Genomic DNA, 18530 nt, shown 5'->3' on the forward strand with positions numbered 1-18530 from the left:
ACAGGAGAGACAGTAAGAGCAGTAGAGAGACAGTAAGAGCAGTAGAGAGACAGTAAGAGCAGTAGAGAGACAGTAAGAGCAGTAGAGACAGGAGAGACAGTAAGAGCAGTAGAGAGACAGTAAGAGCAGTAGAGAGACAGTAAGAGCAGTAGAGAGACAGTAAGAGCAGTAGAGAGACAGTAGAGAGACAGTAAGAACAGTAGAGACAGTAGAGAGACAGTAAGACCAGAAAGACAGACAGTAGAGAGACAGTAAGAACAGAAAGACAGTAAGAGCAGTAGAGAGACAGTAAGAACAGTAGAGAGACAGTAAGAACAGAAAGACAGACAGTAGAGAGACGGTAAGAGCAGTAGAGAGACAGTAAGAGCAGTAGAGAGGCGGTAAGAGCAGTAGAGAGACAGTAAGAGCAGTAGAGAGACAGTAAGAGCAGTAGAGAGACGGTAAGGGCAGTAGAGAGACGGTAAGAGCAGTAGAGAGACGGTAAGAGCAGTAGAGAGACGGTAAGAGCAGTAGAGAGACGGTAAGAGCAGTAGAGACAGTAAGAGCAGTAGAGAGACGGTAAGAGCAGTAGAGAGACGGTAAGAGCAGTAGAGAGACAGTAAGAACAGTAGAGACAGTAAGAGCAGTAGAGAGACAGTAAGAACAGTAGAGAGACAGTAAGAGCAGTAGAGAGACGGTAAGAGCAGTAGAGAGACAGTAAGAGCAGTAGAGAGACAGTAAGAGCAGTAGAGAGACAGTAAGAGCAGTAGAGAGACGGTAAGAGCAGTAGAGAGACGGTAAGAGCAGTAGAGAGACAGTAAGAGCAGTAGAGAGACAGTAAGAGCAGTAGAGACAGTAAGAGCAGTAGAGACAGTAAGAGCAGTAGAGAGACGGTAAGAGCAGTAGAGAGACAGTAAGAGCAGTAGAGAGACGGTAAGAGCAGTAGAGAGACGGTAAGAGCAGTAGAGAGACAGTAAGAGCAGTAGAGAGACGGTAAGAGCAGTAGAGAAACAGTAAGAGCAGTAGAGAGACGGTAAGAGCAGTAGAGAGACAGTAAGAGCAGTAGAGAGACAGTAGAGAGACGGTAAGAGCAGTAGAGAAACGGTAAGAGCAGTAGAGAAACGGTAAGAGCAGTAGAGAGACAGTAAGAGCAGTAGAGAGACGGTAAGAGCAGTAGAGAGACGGTAAGAGCAGTAGAGAGACGGTAAGAGCAGTAGAGAGACAGTAAGAGCAGTAGAGAGACGGTAAGAGCAGTAGAGAGACAGTAAGAGCAGTAGAGAGACGGTAAGAGCAGTAGAGAGACAGTAAGAGCAGTAGAGAGACGGTAAGAGCAGTAGAGAGACGGTAAGAGCAGTAGAGAGACAGTAAGAGCAGTAGAGAGACGGTAAGAGCAGTAGAGAAACAGTAAGAGCAGTAGAGAGACGGTAAGAGCAGTAGAGAGACAGTAAGAGCAGTAGAGAGACAGTAAGAGCAGTAGAGACAGTAAGAGCAGTAGAGAGACGGTAAGAGCAGTAGAGAGACAGTAAGAGCAGTAGAGACAGTAAGAGCAGTAGAGAGACGGTAAGAGCAGTAGAGAGACAGTAAGAGCAGTAGAGACAGTAAGAGCAGTAGAGAGACGGTAAGAGCAGTAGAGAGACAGTAAGAGCAGTAGAGAGACAGTAAGAGCAGTAGAGACAGTAGAGAAACAGTAAGAGCAGTAGAGAGACAGTAAGAGCAGTAGAGACAGTAGAGACAGTAAGAGCAGTAGAGACAGTAGAGACAGTAAGAGCAGTAGAGACAGTAGAGAGACAGTAAGAGCAGTAGAGACAGTAGAGACAGTAAGAGCAGTAGAGAGACAGTAAGAGCAGTAGAGAGACAGTAAGAGCAGTAGAGAGACGGTAAGAGCAGTAGAGAGACAGTAAGAGCAGTAGAGAGACGGTAAGAGCAGTAGAGAAACAGTAAGAGCAGTAGAGAGACGGTAAGAGCAGTAGAGAGACAGTAAGAGCAGTAGAGAGACGGTAAGAGCAGTAGAGAGACAGTAAGAGCAGTAGAGAGACGGTAAGAGCAGTAGAGAGACAGTAAGAGCAGTAGAGAGACGGTAAGAGCAGTAGAGAGACAGTAAGAGCAGTAGAGAGACGGTAAGAGCAGTAGAGAGACGGTAAGAGCAGTAGAGAGACAGTAAGAGCAGTAGAGAGACGGTAAGAGCAGTAGAGAAACAGTAAGAGCAGTAGAGAGACGGTAAGAGCAGTAGAGAGACAGTAAGAGCAGTAGAGAGACAGTAAGAGCAGTAGAGACAGTAAGAGCAGTAGAGAGACGGTAAGAGCAGTAGAGAGACAGTAAGAGCAGTAGAGAGACAGTAAGAGCAGTAGAGAGACAGTAAGAGCAGTAGAGAGACGGTAAGAGCAGTAGAGAGACAGTAAGAGCAGTAGAGAGACGGTAAGAGCAGTAGAGAGACAGTAAGAGCAGTAGAGACAGTAAGAGCAGTAGAGAGACGGTAAGAGCAGTAGAGAGACAGTAAGAGCAGTAGAGAGACAGTAAGAGCAGTAGAGACAGTAGAGAAACAGTAAGAGCAGTAGAGAGACAGTAAGAGCAGTAGAGACAGTAGAGACAGTAAGAGCAGTAGAGACAGTAGAGACAGTAAGAGCAGTAGAGACAGTAGAGAGACAGTAAGAGCAGTAGAGACAGTAGAGACAGTAAGAGCAGTAGAGAGACAGTAAGAGCAGTAGAGAGACAGTAAGAGCAGTAGAGAGACGGTAAGAGCAGTAGAGACAGTAGAGAAACAGTAAGAGCAGTAGAGACAGTAAGAGCAGTAGAGACAGTAAGAGCAGTAGAGAGACGGTAAGAGCAGTAGAGACAGTAGAGAAACAGTAAGAGCAGTAGAGAGACAGTAAGAGCAGTAGAGAGACGGTAAGAGCAGTAGAGAAACAGTAGAGAGGACAGTAAGAGCAGTAGAGAGACGGTACGAGCAGTAGAGAGACAGTAAGAGCAGTAGAGAGACAGTAAGAGCAGTAGAGACAGTAAGAGCAGTAGAGAGACAGTAAGAGCAGTAGAGAGACAGTAAGAGCAGTAGACAGACAGTGGAGACGGTAAACACGGTAGAGAGACAGGAAAGAGACAGTAGAGACCAGTGGATTATTATCAGGGAGTGACTCCACATAAATAAACCTGGACAAACCAGTCGGTCTGGTCGGTACACTTCTTTACCTGCTGCTAGGAGAGAGGAGGAACGTAGAACTACTGAAACCTGACAACAGACGGGGGAAGAAAGAAAGAGAGAGAGAGGCCAGGTGAGGGTATAGGGGAGGACAGAGAGAGGCCAGGTGAGGGTATAGGGGAGGACAGAGAGAGGCCAGGTGAGGGTATAGGGGAGGACAGAGAGAGAGGCCAGGTGAGGGTATAGGGGAGGACAGAGAGAGAGGCCAGGTGAGGGTATAGGGGAGGACAGAGAGAGAGGCCAGGTGAGGGTATAGGGGAGGACAGAGAGAGAGGCCAGGTGAGGGTATAGGGGAGGACAGAGAGAGAGGCCATGTGAGGGTATAGGGGAGGACAGAGAGACAGAGAGACAGAGACAGAGACAGAGAGAGACCAGGTGAGGGTATAGGGGAGGACAGAGAGAGGCCAGGTGAGGGTATAGGGCAGGACAGAAAGAGGCCAGGTGAGGGTGTAGGGGAGGACAGAGAGAGGCCAGGTAAGGGTATAGGGGAGGACAGAGAGAGGCCAGGTGAGGGTATAGGGGAGGACAGAGAGAGAGGGAGAGGCCAGGTGAGGGTATAGGGGAGGACAGAGAGACATAGAGAGGCCAGGTGAGGGTTTAGGGGAGGACAGAGTGAGAGGGAAAGGCCAGGTGAGGGTATAGGGGAGGACAGAGAGAGAGGGAGAGGCCAGGTGAGGGTATAGGGGAGGACAGAGAGAGAGAGTGAGCAGGCAGGTGAGGGTATAGGGGAGGACAGAGCGAGGGTATAGGGGAGGACAGAGAGAGGCCAGGTGAGGGTATAGGGGAGGACAGAGAGAGGCCAGGGGAGGGTTTAGGGGAGGACAGAGTGAGAGGGAGAGGCCAGGTGAGGGAATAGGGGAGGACAGAGAGAGAGGGAGAGGCCAGGTGAGGGAATAGGGGAGGACAGAGAGAGGCCAGGTGAGGGAATAGGGGAGGACAGAGAGAGGCCAGGTGAGGGTATAGGGGAGGACAGAGAGAGAGGGAGAGGCCAGGTAAGGGTATAGGGGAGGACAGAGAGAGAGGGAGAGGCCAGGTGAGGGTATAGGGGAGGACAGAGAGAGAGGGAGAGGCCAGGTGAGGGTTTTGGGGAGGACAGAGGAGTAAATACAGGTCACCTTTGTAGTCCACCTCTCTCTCTCCCCCTGCCACTCCCCAGGAGTCAGGAATGCTGTTTACATTCCAGCCAGGTAGAAAAGACAGGTGGAACATAATCTCTTCAGACCTGCTTATTGTTTTGAAAGTTCAAAGTCCCCTACAAAATAAATATAATAGAATCATTTACGCCATTTAGCAGACACTTTTATCCAACGTAAATTACAGTAATGCGTGCATCCATTTTTTATTTTTTTTACATATGTGTGGTCCCTGGAATCAAACCCACTATCCTGGTATTACAAGCACCATGCTCTACCACCTGATCTCCAGAGGACCACCTAAATCCTTAGGCATAGATGTTGGAATAATGCATCTTAACCAGCCAAGAAAACATACAAGTACCTGAAACTTCAATACACAGTCTCTCTGCACCTACTCATTGGTTTTACCTGCTGCAGTGTTGGCAGACGAACACACACACACACCGCTGAGTTAATCTTCTGGCCCCCAAGTCCTTACCCACTGTGGACTGGGCCAAGGAGGGCTAGCAGTTAGCCTGTAAATACTGGGAGGAATGCAGGGTTCTCTGAAGCTGACAGGCTGCTCCAGTACAGCCTCATGTCATCTCAGTACCTGAGATCAGGTCAGGGTTCATCTCAGTACCTTAGATCAGGTCAGGGTTCAGACACAGAGAGAGAGAGAGACTGGTCCCCAAGTCCTTACCCACTGTGGACTGGGCCAAGGAGGGCTAGTAGTTAGCCTGTAAATACTGGGAGGAATGCAGGGTTCTCTGAAGCTGACAGGATGCTCCAGTACAGCCTCATGTCATCTCAGTACCTTAGATCAGGTCAGGGTTCATCTCAGTACCTTAGATCAGGTCAGGGTTCATCTCAGTGCCCCAGGTCAGATACCTACCAACCTCCCCCCCCCCCCCCCCCCCACCACTAGATACCTACCAATCCCCCCCACCACTAGATACCTACCAATCCCCCCCACCACTAGATACCTACCAATCCCCCCCACCACTAGATACCTACCAATCCCCCCCACCACTAGATACCTACCAATCCCCCCCACCACTAGATACCTACCAATCCCCCCCACCACTAGATACCTACCAATCCCCCCACCACTAGATACCTACCAATCCCCCACCACTAGATACCTACCAATCCCCCACCACTAGATACCTACCAATCCCCCCCACCACTAGATACCTACCAATCCCCCCCAACACTAGATACCTACCAATCCCCCACCACTAGATACCTACCAATCCCCCCCACCACTAGATACCTACCAATCCCCCCCACCACTAGATACCTACCAATCCCCCCCACCACTAGATACCTACCAATCCCCCACCACCAGATACCTACCAATCCCCCCCACCAAATACCTACCAATCCCCCCCACCACCACCACTAGATACCTACCAATCAACCCGACCACTAGATACCTACCAATCCCCCACCACTAGATACCTACCAATCCCCCCCACCACTAGATACCTACCAATCCCCCCCACCACTAGATACCTACCAATCCTCTCACCACTAGATACCTACCAATCCCCCACCACCAGATACCTACCAATCCCCCCCACCACTAGATACCTACCAATCCCCCACCACCAGATACCTACCAATCCCCCACCACCACCACTAGATACCTACCAATCCCCCACCACCACCACTAGATACCTACCAATCCCCCACCACCACCACTAGATACCTACCAATCCCCCACCACCACCACTAGATACCTACCAATCCCCCACCACCACCACTAGATACCTACCAATCCCCCCCACCACTAGATACCTACCAATCCCCCCCACCACTAGATACCTACCAATCCCCCACCACCAGATACCTACCAATCCCCCACCACCAGATACCTACCAATCCCCCACCACCAGATACCTACCAATCCCCCCCACCACTAGATACCTACCAATCCCCCCCACCACTAGATACCTACCAATCCCCCCCACCACTAGATACCTACCAATCCCCCAGCACTAGATACCTACCAATCCCCCCCACCACTAGATACCTACCAATCCCCCCACCAACACCACCACCACTAGATACCTACCAATCCCCCCACCACTAGATACCTACCAATCCCCCCCACCACTAGATACCTACCAATCCCCCCACCACTAGATACCTACCAATCCTCTCACCACTAGATACCTACCAATCCTCTCACCACCACCACTAGATACCTACCAATCCCCCCCACCACTAGATACCTACCAATCTCCCCCCACCACTAGATACCTACCAATCTCCCCCCACCACTAGATACCTACCAATCTCCCCCCACCACTAGATACCTACCAATCCCCCCTACCACTAGATACCTACCAATCCCCCCACCAACACCACCACCACTAGATACCTACCAATCCCCCCCACCACTAGATACCTACCAATCCCCCCCACCACTAGATACCTACCAATCCCCCCCACCACTAGAAACCTACCAATCCCCCCCACCACTAGATACCTACCAATCCCCCCCACCACTAGATACCTACCAATCCCCCCCACCACTAGATACCTACCAATCCCCCCCACCACTAGATACCTACCAATCCCCCCCACCACTAGATACCTACCAATCCCCCCACCAACACCACCACCACTAGATACCTACCAATCCCCCACCACTAGATACCTACCAATCCCCCCCCACCACTAGATACCTACCAATCCCCCCCCACCACCAAATACCTACCAATCCCCCCCACCACTAGATACCTACCAATCCCCCCACCAACACCACCACCACTAGATACCTACCAATCCCCCCCACCACTAGATACCTACCAATCCCCCCCACCACTAGATACCTACCAATCCCCCCCACCACTAGATACCTACCAATCCCCCCCACCACTAGATACCTACCAATCCCCCCCACCACTAGATACCTACCAATCCCCCCCACCACTAGATACCTACCAATCCCCCCCACCACTAGATACCTACCAATCCCCCCCACCACTAGATACCTACCAATCCCCCCCACCACTAGACACCTACCAATCCCCCCCACCACTAGATACCTACCAATCCCCCCCACCACTAGATACCTACCAATCCCCCCCACCACTAGATACCTACCAATCCCCCCCACCACTAGATACCTACCAATCCCCCCACCAACACCACCACCACTAGATACCTACCAATCCCCCCCACCACTAGATACCTACCAATCCCCCACCACTAGATACCTACCAATCCCCCCCCCCACTACTAGATACCTGCCAATCCCCCCCCACTACTAGATACCTGCCAATCCCCCCCACCACTAGATACCTACCAATCCCCCCCCCACTACTAGATACCTAGTCATTCATACTTTCTTTATCCATAATGCTGAATACTCGTTTCCATACATGTGATTCATTTCTATACTAAAACAAAGGACAATAATGCACACTCTTAATTTGACCTTCCCCAGTTCCCGCTCTGTTAATGAATCTCAACGTAACCCCGGGGTCAGATCTGCAGGTCTTCAGGCCCACAGGGCTGAACAGACAATTCCTGTGCGTCGAAATCAGTAAGTAGTTTGACCTCTAACCCCCTCCACTAACCCGGGGCAGGGGGTGACACAGACAGAATAGATAGACTAGATAGATAGACCTATAGACTGTTCAGCAGACTGTCAGGCTTATCCAAGGTACCTCAGTAAGGACTAGCCTATAGACTGTTCAGCAGACTGTCAGGCTGATCCAAGGTACCTCAGTAAGGACTAGCCTATAGACTATTCAGCAGACTGTCAGGCTGATCCAGGTACCTCAGTAAGGACTAGCCTATAGACTGTCAGGCTGATCCAGGTACCTCAGTAGGACTAGCCTATAGACTGTTCAGCAGACTGTCAGGCTGATCCAGGTACCTCAGTAAGGACTAGCCTATAGACTGTCAGGCTGATCCAGGTACCTCAGTAAGGACTAGCCTATAGACTGACTGTCAGGCTGATCCAGGTACCTCAGTAAGGACTAGCCTATAGACTGTCAGGCTGATCCAAGGTACCTCAGTAAGGACTAGCCTATAGACTGTTCAGCAGACTGTCAGGCTGATCCAAGGTACCTCAGTAAGGACTAGCCTATAGACTGTTCAGCAGACTGTCAGGCTGATCCAGGTACCTCAGTAAGGACTAGCCTATAGTCTAGACTGTTCAGCAGATTGTCAGGCTGATCCAGGTACCTCAGTAAGGACTAGCCTATAGACTGTTCAGCAGACTGTCAGGCTGATCCAGGTACCTCAGTAGGACTAGCCTATAGACTGTTCAGCAGACTGTCAGGCTGATCCAGGTACCTCAGTAAGGACTAGCCTATAGACTGACTGTCAGGCTGATCCAGGTACCTCAGTAAGGACTAGCCTATAGACTGTCAGGCTGATCCAGGTACCTCAGTAAGGACTAGCCTATAGACTGTCAGGCTGATCCAGGTACCTCAGTAAGGACTAGCCTATAGACTGTCAGGCTGATCCAGGTACCTCAGTAAGGACTAGCCTATAGACTGACTGTCAGGCTGATCCAGGTACCTCAGTAAGGACTAGCCTATAGACTGTTCAGAAGACTGTAAGGCTGATCCAAGGTACCTCAGTAAGGACTAGCCTATAGACTGTAAGGCTGATCCACGGTACCTCAGTAAGGACTAGCCTATAGTCTAGACTATTCAGAAGACTGTCAGGCTGAACCAGGTACCTCAGTAAGGACTAGCCTATAGACTGTCAGGCTGATCCAAGGTACCTCAGTAAGGACTAGCCTATAGACTGTTCAGCAGACTGTCAGGCTGATCCAGGTACCTCAGTAAGGACTAGCCTATAGACTGTCAGGCTGATCCATATACTGGACAGTGTACTCCATGTACTCCAGAACGTTAGGTTGAATTTGATATATGGTGCTGTATGAGAGCATTCCTGTGGCCAAGCCTCTCCTAGCCCATACTCCCAACGCTCCATACCCCAGCTGCAGACATCATGACCTCTACTGGAATCATATTACAGCCTGTTCATATCAGCTCCTCCTAGCTGCCACAGGCCTCAGCCAAACCACAAGGGGAGAGGAGGAGACACCGTGAGGAGGGGAGAGGAGGAGAGAGGAGGAGGACACAGTGAGCAGAGGAGGAGGACACAGTGAGCAGAGGAGGACGACACAGTGAGCAGAGGAGGACGACACAGTGAGCAGAGGAGGACGACACAGTGAGCAGAGGAGGACGACACAGTGAGCAGAGGAGGACGACACAGTGAGCAGAGGAGGACGACACAGTGAGCAGAGGAGGACGACACAGTGAGCAGAGGAGGACGACACAGTGAGGAGAGGAGGACGACACAGTGAGCAGAGGAGGACACAGTGAGGAGAGGAGGACACAGTGAGGAGAGGAGGACACAGTGAGGAGAGGAGGACACAGTGAGGAGAGGAGGACACAGTGAGGAAGGGAGGACACAGTGAGGAGAGGAGGACACAGTGAGGAAGGGACACAGTGAGGAAGGGACACAGTGAGGAAGGGACACAGTGAGGAAGGGACACAGTGAGGAAGGGACACAGTGAGGAAGGGACACAGTGAGGAGAGGAGGACACAGTGAGGAAGGGACACAGTGAGGAAGGGACACAGTGAGGAAGGGACACAGTGAGGAAGGGACACAGTGAGGAAGGGACACAGTGAGGAAGGGACACAGTGAGGAAGGGACACAGTGAGGAAGGGACACAGTGAGGAAGGGACACAGTGAGGAAGGGACACAGTGAGGAGGGGACACAGTGAGGAGGGGACACAGTGAGGAGGGGACACAGTGAGGAGGGGACACAGTGAGGAGGGGACACAGTGAGGAGGGGACACAGTGAGGAGAGGACACAGTGAGGAGAGGACACAGTGAGGAGAGGACACAGTGAGGAGAGGACACAGTGAGGAGAGGAGAGGAGAGTAGGAGGGGGGGGAGAGAGGGAGGGTAACAAAGCTGCTGTTGACGTCAAAGAGATTTGTCACACTGTGGCACGGAGCCTTTGTCCGCCTTGCACCATGGCAACGGACAACACACTAAACAGGCCAGGTCACCGGGGAAACTGATTATCTAGGCATCATTATCTGTGTTTACTAACCTGGACCGTACACACACAGAGGCATTCTGGGAAAACACAGAATAACAGCCTCACCTCAACACAAATCAAATACATAACTTTATTGGCAACCTTGGAGTTTACAAATCGTATTTCCTGAGGCATACGGACCACTAATGAAGATGACAGGGGGCTCCAGGCCCAGAATCTGAGTCAGACAAGAACCGGAGAAAAAGACCGTCAAGATGGGTCTCTAGGTTTATTAAAACGCCAGTTCACGGTGGGTCCCCAGTTCATAAAACGCCAGTTCACAGTGGGTCCCCAGTTCACAGTGGGTCCCCAGGTTTATTAAACACCAGTTCACAGTGGGTCCCCAGGTTTATTAAACACCAGTTCACGGTGGGTCCCCAGTTCACGGTGGGTCCCCAGTTCATAAAACGCCAGTTCACGGTGGGTCCCCAGTTCACAGTGGGTCCCCAGTTCACGGTGGGTCCCCAGTTCACGGTGGGTCCCCAGTTCACGGTGGGTCCCCAGTTCGCGGTGGGTCCCCAGTTCGTGGTGGGTCCCCAGTTCACGGTGGGTCCCCAGTTCACGGTGGGTCCCCAGGTTTATTAAACACCAGTTCACAGTGGGTCCCCAGGTTTATTAAACACCAGCTCACAGTGGGTCCCCAGTTCACGGTGGGTCCCCAGTTCACGGTGGGTCCCCAGTTCACGGTGGGTCCCCAGTTCACGGTGGGTCCCCAGTTCAAGGTGGGTCCCCAGTTCAAGGTGGGTCCCCAGTTCAAGGTGGGTCCCCAGTTCAAGGTGGGTCCCCAGTTCAAGGTGGGTCCCCAGTTCAAGGTGGGTCCCCAGTTCAAGGTGGGTCCCCAGTTCAAGGTGGGTCCCCAGTTCAAGGTGGGTCTCCAGTTCACAGTGGGTCCCCAGTTCACAGTGGGTCCCCAGGTTTATTAAACACCAGTTCACAGTGGGTCCCCAGGTTTATTAAACACCAGCTCACAGTGGGTCCCCAGTTCACGGTGGGTCCCCAGTTCACGGTGGGTCCCCAGTTCACGGTGGGTCCCCAGTTCACGGTGGGTCCCCAGTTCACGGTGGGTCCCCAGTTCACGGTGGGTCCCCAGTTCAAGGTGGGTCCCCAGTTCAAGGTGGGTCCCCAGTTCAAGGTGGGTCCCCAGTTCAAGGTGGGTCCCCAGTTCAAGGTGGGTCTCCAGTTCACAGTGGGTCCCCAGTTCACGGTGGGTCATTCAAGTCTACATCCCACAGGGCTCTGGTCTAAAGTAGTGCACTATATAGGGAATAGGGTGCCATAGGGCTTTGGTCTTAAGTAGTGCACTATATAGAGAATAGGGTGCCATTTGAGATCAGTCCCAGGAGTCAGACGACAACAGGCAGTGTAACGTTAGCTAGCTAGCTAAACATGTGGCTATGGGCTGGCACTGGTAGTTTGGGATTATGGAGAGTGAATTAAATAGTTTCTTCTCGTGATCTAGCTGTGGCCATCTTGCTAGGTAGTTATCTAGCTGTGGCCATCTTGCTAGGTAGTTATCTAGCTGTGGCCATCTTGCTAGGTAGTTATCTAGCTGTGGCCATCTTGCTAGGTAGTCATCTAGCTGTGGCCATCTTGCTAGGTAGTCATCTAGCTGTGGCCATCTTGCTAGGTAGTCATCTAGCTGTGGCCATCTTGCTAGGTAGTCATCTAGCTGTGGCCATCTTGCTAGGTAGTCATCTAGCTGTGGCCATCTTGCTAGGTAGTCATCTAGCTGTGGCCATCTTGCTAGGTAGTCATCTAGCTGTAGCCATCTTGCTAGGTAGTCATCTAGCTGTGGCCATCTTGCTAGGTACTGATCTAGCTGTGGCCATCTTGCTAGGTAGTTATCTAGCTGTGGCCATCTTGCTAGGTAGTCATCTGGCTGTGGCCATCTTGCTAGTATCAACAAGGCCTTTCTACTAAATAACAACATTAGCATAGCTAGCTAGATAACATTGGAATCTAGACCATAAACTAAGCTAATAACACGGACATGCGTTGCCAAACAACACTATTGCCACCTTCAGGTTTGGAGTATTTTAACAAAGCTGAGTGACTGACGACGTCAAGGTCTTTGCTGTGTGAACACAAAAGAGATTTCTCTGGAGTTTTTCCCAAGCCACCGTGCTTCTACACCTGCATTGCTTGCTGTTTGGGGTTTTATGCTGGGTTTCTGTACAGCACTTTGAGATATCAGCTGATGTACGAAGGGCTTTATAAAAATACATTTGATTTGATTTACAGTACAGTGGGAGAATATGGATGGGTTGGAGGCTGGGACACTGTCTTACCATACAGGGCTCTTCTCTAATGGAGGCTGGGACACTGTCCTTACCATACAGGGCTCTTCTCTAATGGAGGCTGGGACACGGACTTACCATACAGGGCCTGCAGTGTGTGTCTTCCTGTTAGTGTACGTGTGAGAGGCTGTGTGTGTGTGTGTGTGTGTGACTGTATGTGTGTGTGTGTGTGACTGTATGTGTGTGTGTGTGTGTGTGTGTGTGTGTGTGTGTGTGTGTGTGTGTGTGTGTGTGTGTGTGTGTGTGTGTACGTACCTTAGTAAGTTCTCTGCCCCAGCTCTCATCCTCATCTGTCTGATGATCTGTTGGTTGAGACTGGCTCTCTCATTCTGCAGCTTGGAGCGGCCCGTCAGGGCTAGTGGGTTACATCCCTACAGAACAGAGAGGAGAACAGAGGACATTAGTATCTGAGGACCCTTCTGTCAGGGCTAGTGGGTTACATCCCTACAGAACAGAGAGGAGAACAGAGGACATTAGTATCTGAGGACCCTTCTGTCAGGGCTAGTGGGTTACATCCCTACAGAACAGACAGGAGAACAGGGGACATTAGTATCAGAGGACCCTTCTGTCAGGGCTAGTAGGTTACATCCCTACAGAAAAGACAGGAGAACAGAGGACATTAGTATCTGAGGACCCTTCTGTCAGGGCTAGTGGGTTACATCCCTACAGAACAGACAGGAGAACAGAGGACCCTTCTGTCAGGGCTAGTGGGTTACATCCCTACAAAACCCTAGAAACGACCTGTGTGGAGTGGGCTGTGTGGTACAAAACCCTAGAAACGACCTGTGTGGAGTGGGCTGTGTGGTACAAAACCCTAGAAACGACCTGTGTGGAGTGGGCTGTGTGGTACAAAACCCTAGAAAAGTCCTGTGTGGAGTGGGCTGTGTGGTACAAAACCCTAGAAAAGTCCTGTGTGGAGTGGGCTGTGTGGTACAAAACCCTAGAAACGACCTGTGTTGAGTAGGCTGTGTGGTACAAAACCCTAGAAACGACCTGTGTTGAGTGGGCTGTGTGGTACAAAACCCTAGAAAAGTCCTGTGTGGAGTGGGCTGTGTGGTACAAAACCCTAGAAATGACCTGTGGGCTGTGCTGGACAGATGACCAGGTCAAGCTGACTTCCACAGTGTTGGATGTCTTGGTGATAAACCCTAGAAACGACCTGTGGGCTGTGCTGGACAGATGACCAGGTCAAGCTGACTTCCACAGTGTTGGATGTCTTGGTGATAAACCCTAGAAACGACCTGTGGGCTGTGCTGGACAGATGACCAGGTCAAGCTGACTTCCACAGTGTTGGATGTCTTGGTGATAAACCCTAGAAACGACCTGTGGGCTGTGCTGGACAGATGACCAGGTCAAGCTGACTTCCACAGTGTTGGATGTCTTGGTGATAAACCCTAGAAACGACCTGTGGGCTGTGCTGGACAGATGACCAGGTCAAGCTGACTTCCACAGTGTTGGATGTCTTGGTGATAAACCCTAGAAACGACCTGTGGGCTGTGCTGGACAGATGACCAGGTCAAGCTAACTTCCACAGTGTTGGATGTCTTGGTGATAAACCCTAGAAACGACCTGTGGGCTGTGCTGGACAGATGACCAGGTCAAGCCGACTTCCACAGTGTTGGATGTCTTGGTGATAAACCCTAGAAACGACCTGTGGGCTGTGCTGGACAGATGACCAGGTCAAGCTGACTTCCACAGTGTTGGATGTCTTGGTGATAAACCCTAGAAACGACCTGTGGGCTGTGCTGGACAGATGACCAGGTCAAGCTGACTTCCACAGTGTTGGATGTCTTGGTGATAAACCCTAGAAACGACCTGTGGGCTGTGCTGGACAGATGACCAGGTCAAGCTGACTTCCACAGTGTTGGATGTCTTGGTGATAAACCCTAGAAACGACCTGTGGGCTGTGCTGGACAGATGACCAGGTCAAGCTGACTTCCACGGTGTTGGATGTCTTGGTGATAAACCCAGAAGCTCACAACAAGCTGTAGTTAAGGACAAGGCAGACAGTCCCATGTGCTTCTGCCCCCTCTGTACTGAAACCCCATGGACTTCAGAACTCACTGCCTGTTCTTCTGGTGTCCTAGCAACAGGCTGCCAGACCTACCTACCTGTTCTTCTGGTGGCCTAGCAACAGGCTGCCAGACCTAACTACCTGTTCTTCTGGTGTCCTAGCAACAGGCTGCCAGATCTAACTACCTGTTCTTCTGGTATCATAGCAACAGGCTGCCAGATCTAACTACCTGTTCTTCTGGTATCATAGCAACAGGCTGCCAGACCTAACTACCTGTTCTTCTGGTGTTCTAGCAACAGGCTGCCAGATCTAACTACCTGTTCTTCTGGTATCATAGCAACAGGCTGCCAGATCTAACTACCTGTTCTCCTGATGTCAGAGCAACAGGCTGCCAGACCTAACTATGTCAACACACACAGATGGACAACGACACAGTAACATTCATATGTATGAGTCAGAGGTCAATTGAACAGCAGTCAGTCTCCTAGGTTACAGAGTAATGTTCCTGTGTTCCTAGCCAATAGTAGAGCTAACAGGTTGACAGAGGTGTGTCCTGTACACTGTGTCAGCACAGAAAACAAGACAGAGAGAGAAACTGGTCGGCTTAGCAACACATAGTTGTGCTCCTCAATATGACGACACCTACAGATACATAACCCCAGACTGAAATAGAACACAGAGTTACATAACCTCTGCGTACCTAGCCCAGCGGGCCTCTGGCGTACCTAGCCCAGCGGGCCTCTGGCGTACCTAGCCCAGCGGGCCTCTACGTACCTAACCCAGCGGGCCTCTGCGTACCTAACCCAGTGGGCCTCTGCGTACCTAACCCAGTGGGCCTCTGCGTACCTAACCCAGTGGGCCTCTGCGTACCTAACCCAGTGGGCCTCTGCGTACCTAACCCAGTGGGCCTCTGCGTACCTAACCCAGTGGGCCTCTGCGTACCTAACCCAGTGGGCCTCTGCGTACCTAACCCAGTGGGCCTCTGCGTACCTAACCCAGTGGGCCTCTACGTACCTAACCCAGTGGGCCTCTACGTACCTAACCCAGTGGGCCTCTACGTACCTAACCCAGTGGGCCTCTACGTACCTAACCCAGTGGGCCTCTGCGTACCTAACCCAGCCTACAGTATTAAACATGGTGCGATCATAGGACATTTCTATCAATCTTATTTTAGTCGCTGAGATACTTAATGCATCTCTCCTTGTTATTTCCTCACTGTGATCAAGAGCCGATTCCTTTCTCTGAACTCAACTGACTGAAGTAGACAACTTACTGTACATCGACCTAACAAGTAAACATCCCCCCCAAAAAATAAAACATGATTTACTTGTAATATTGTTTTGACAAATAAAACATTACTGTAACACGTGGACAACAACCAGAATGACGTCACCTGTCAGGTGTTGCTGTTCCTCAACACAACGATACTGGGTGTTTTTAAATGGCTTCATAGACTGTCATTAATCACCTAATAAAAACTAGAATAAAGACAAGGAGATGTGGCTTGGCAAGGTCAGAGAGCAGCTATTGTTGTGAGACAGAGACAGAGACACAGAGAGAGACACAGAGAGACACACAAAGAGAGAGTGAGAGACACAGAGAGACACAAAGAGAGAGAGAGACACACAAAGAGAGAGAGAGAGAGAGAGACAAAAAGAGAGAGACAAAGAGAGAGAGAGACAAAGAGAGAGAGAGACAAAGAGAGAGAGAGACACACCTGTAAAGGATGTGGCTCTGATCGCTGTATGGAAATAAGAGGGAGGAGACTCCCAGGGCTTGGCCCTATGACAATATGCTGATGCTATGCCAATACACCATCAATACCAGTTTATTAGGCTCATTCAGAATGATGTCATGATATTTATGACAACATTTGACTATCAAAAGGAAGCTGTAACCTCCGTCACAATACCCAGCCCTGGACTGTGTGTTTTAAGGTGTCGTTGTCACTAAGGAAACCCCCGCAGGTAAGATATAAGCTGTTATAAACTCTTACATCCCACATGACACCCTATTCACTACACAGTGCACCACTGGCACCCTATTCCCTACACAGTGCACCACTGGCACCCTATTCCCTACACAGTGCACCACTGGCACCCTATTCCCTACACAGTGCACCACTGGCACCCTATTCACTACATAGTGCACCACTGGCACCCTATTCACTACACAGTGCACCACTGGCACCCTATTCACTACATAGTGCACCACTGGCACCCTATTCACTACACAGTGCACCACTGGCACCCTATTCACTACATAGTGCACCACTGGCACCCTATTCACTACACAGTGCACCACTGGCACCCTATTCACTACACAGTGCACCACTGGCACCCTATTCACTACATAGTGCACCACTGGCACCCTATTCCCTACATAGTGCACCACTGGCACCCTATTCACTACACAGTGCACCACTGGCACCCTATTCCCTACATAGTGCACCACTGGCACCCTATTCACTACATAGTGCACCACTGGCACCCTATTCCCTACATAGTGCACCACTGGCACCCTATTCCCTACATAGTGCACCACTGGCACCCTATTCCCTACATAGTGCACCACTGGCACCCTATTCCCTACATAGTGCACCACTGGCACCCTATTCACTACACAGTGCACCACTGGCACCCTATTCACTACACAGTGCACCACTGGCACCCTATTCCCTACACAGTGCACCACTGGCACCCTATTCCCTACATAGTGCACCACTGGCACCCTATTCCCTACATAGTGCACCACTGGCACCCTATTCCCTACACAGTGCAACACTGGCACCCTATTCCCTACATCGTGCACTACTTCCCTGTGGGTTCCGTTGCTGAAAAGGGTTCAGTCAAAGAGGTACCAGCTCTGATCCACACAGAGAGATTACCACATTCCTCTAGCTAGCATCAAAGCTCTCGGAGGGAAACCTGAGTCACCTGACCAGGTGGACTCACTGCCCTTCCTCCTCCTCTTGACTAAAGGAGGGACATGTGATCTGCCTCTTGACTAAAGGACACAGAGGGACATGTCATCTGTCTGTCTCAAAGGAAGTGACAAAATGTCAGAGAACAGTTCCCACAACCACCCTGGGCAGTTCCCACAACCACCCTGGGCAGTCTTTCTCAACCCCAGGCTGGTCCCAAATAGGGATTAACACGGGTAACTGGGCAGTTCCCACAACCACCCTGGGCAGTCTTTCTCAACCCCAGGCTGGTCCCAAATAGGGATTGACACGGGTAACTGGGCAGTTCCCACAACCACCCTGGGCAGTCTTTCTCAACCCCAGGCTGGTCCCAAATAGGGATTAACACGGGTAACTGGGCAGTTCCCACAACCACCCTGGGCAGTCTTTCTCAACCCCAGGCTGGTCCCAAATAGGGATTGACACGGGTAACTGGGCAGTTCCCACAACCACCCTGGGCAGTTCCCACAACCACCCTGGGCAGTCTTTCTCAACCCCAGGCTGGTCCCAAATAGGGATTAACACGGGTAACTGGGCAGTTCCCAGGGGTAACTGGGCAGTTCCCAGGGGTAACTGGGCAGTTCCCAGGGGTAACTGGGCAGTTCCCAGGGGTAACTGGGCAGTTCCCAGGGGTAACTGGGCAGTTCCCAGGGGTAACTGGGAATACTTCACATTTCCAGAAAAAAATGTAATGGCAAGACCCGGAAAACGACAACATGAGCAGCATCAGATTAGCAAAACATAAATAGCACATTATCCAAATAGGTTGTTAATGGAAGCCTTTAGCCTAGCATATTTACTACACACAATAGGTTGTTAATGGAAGCCTTTAGCCTAGCATATTTACTACACACAATAGGTTGTTAATGGTAGCCTTTAGCC

At 50.9% G+C, this 18530-nt stretch overlaps 1 protein-coding gene across 2 annotated transcripts in view; it reads right to left on the reverse strand.

Moving 5' to 3' along the window:
• The window catches only part of rhpn2 (rhophilin, Rho GTPase binding protein 2), a 79371-nt gene that overhangs the window by 42380 nt on the left and 18461 nt on the right, over positions 1 to 18530 (reverse strand). For both annotated transcript variants that reach the window (XM_036981670.1, XM_036981669.1), the window contains exon 2: positions 12928 to 13043. In XM_036981670.1, coding sequence (XP_036837565.1) covers positions 12928 to 13043 — 116 coding nt within the window. The remainder of the gene's footprint in view (positions 1 to 12927; positions 13044 to 18530) is intronic.

Source organism: Oncorhynchus mykiss, chromosome 6, assembly GCF_013265735.2.
Source record: "Oncorhynchus mykiss isolate Arlee chromosome 6, USDA_OmykA_1.1, whole genome shotgun sequence".
NCBI classification, from domain to species: Eukaryota; Metazoa; Chordata; class Actinopteri; order Salmoniformes; family Salmonidae; genus Oncorhynchus; species Oncorhynchus mykiss.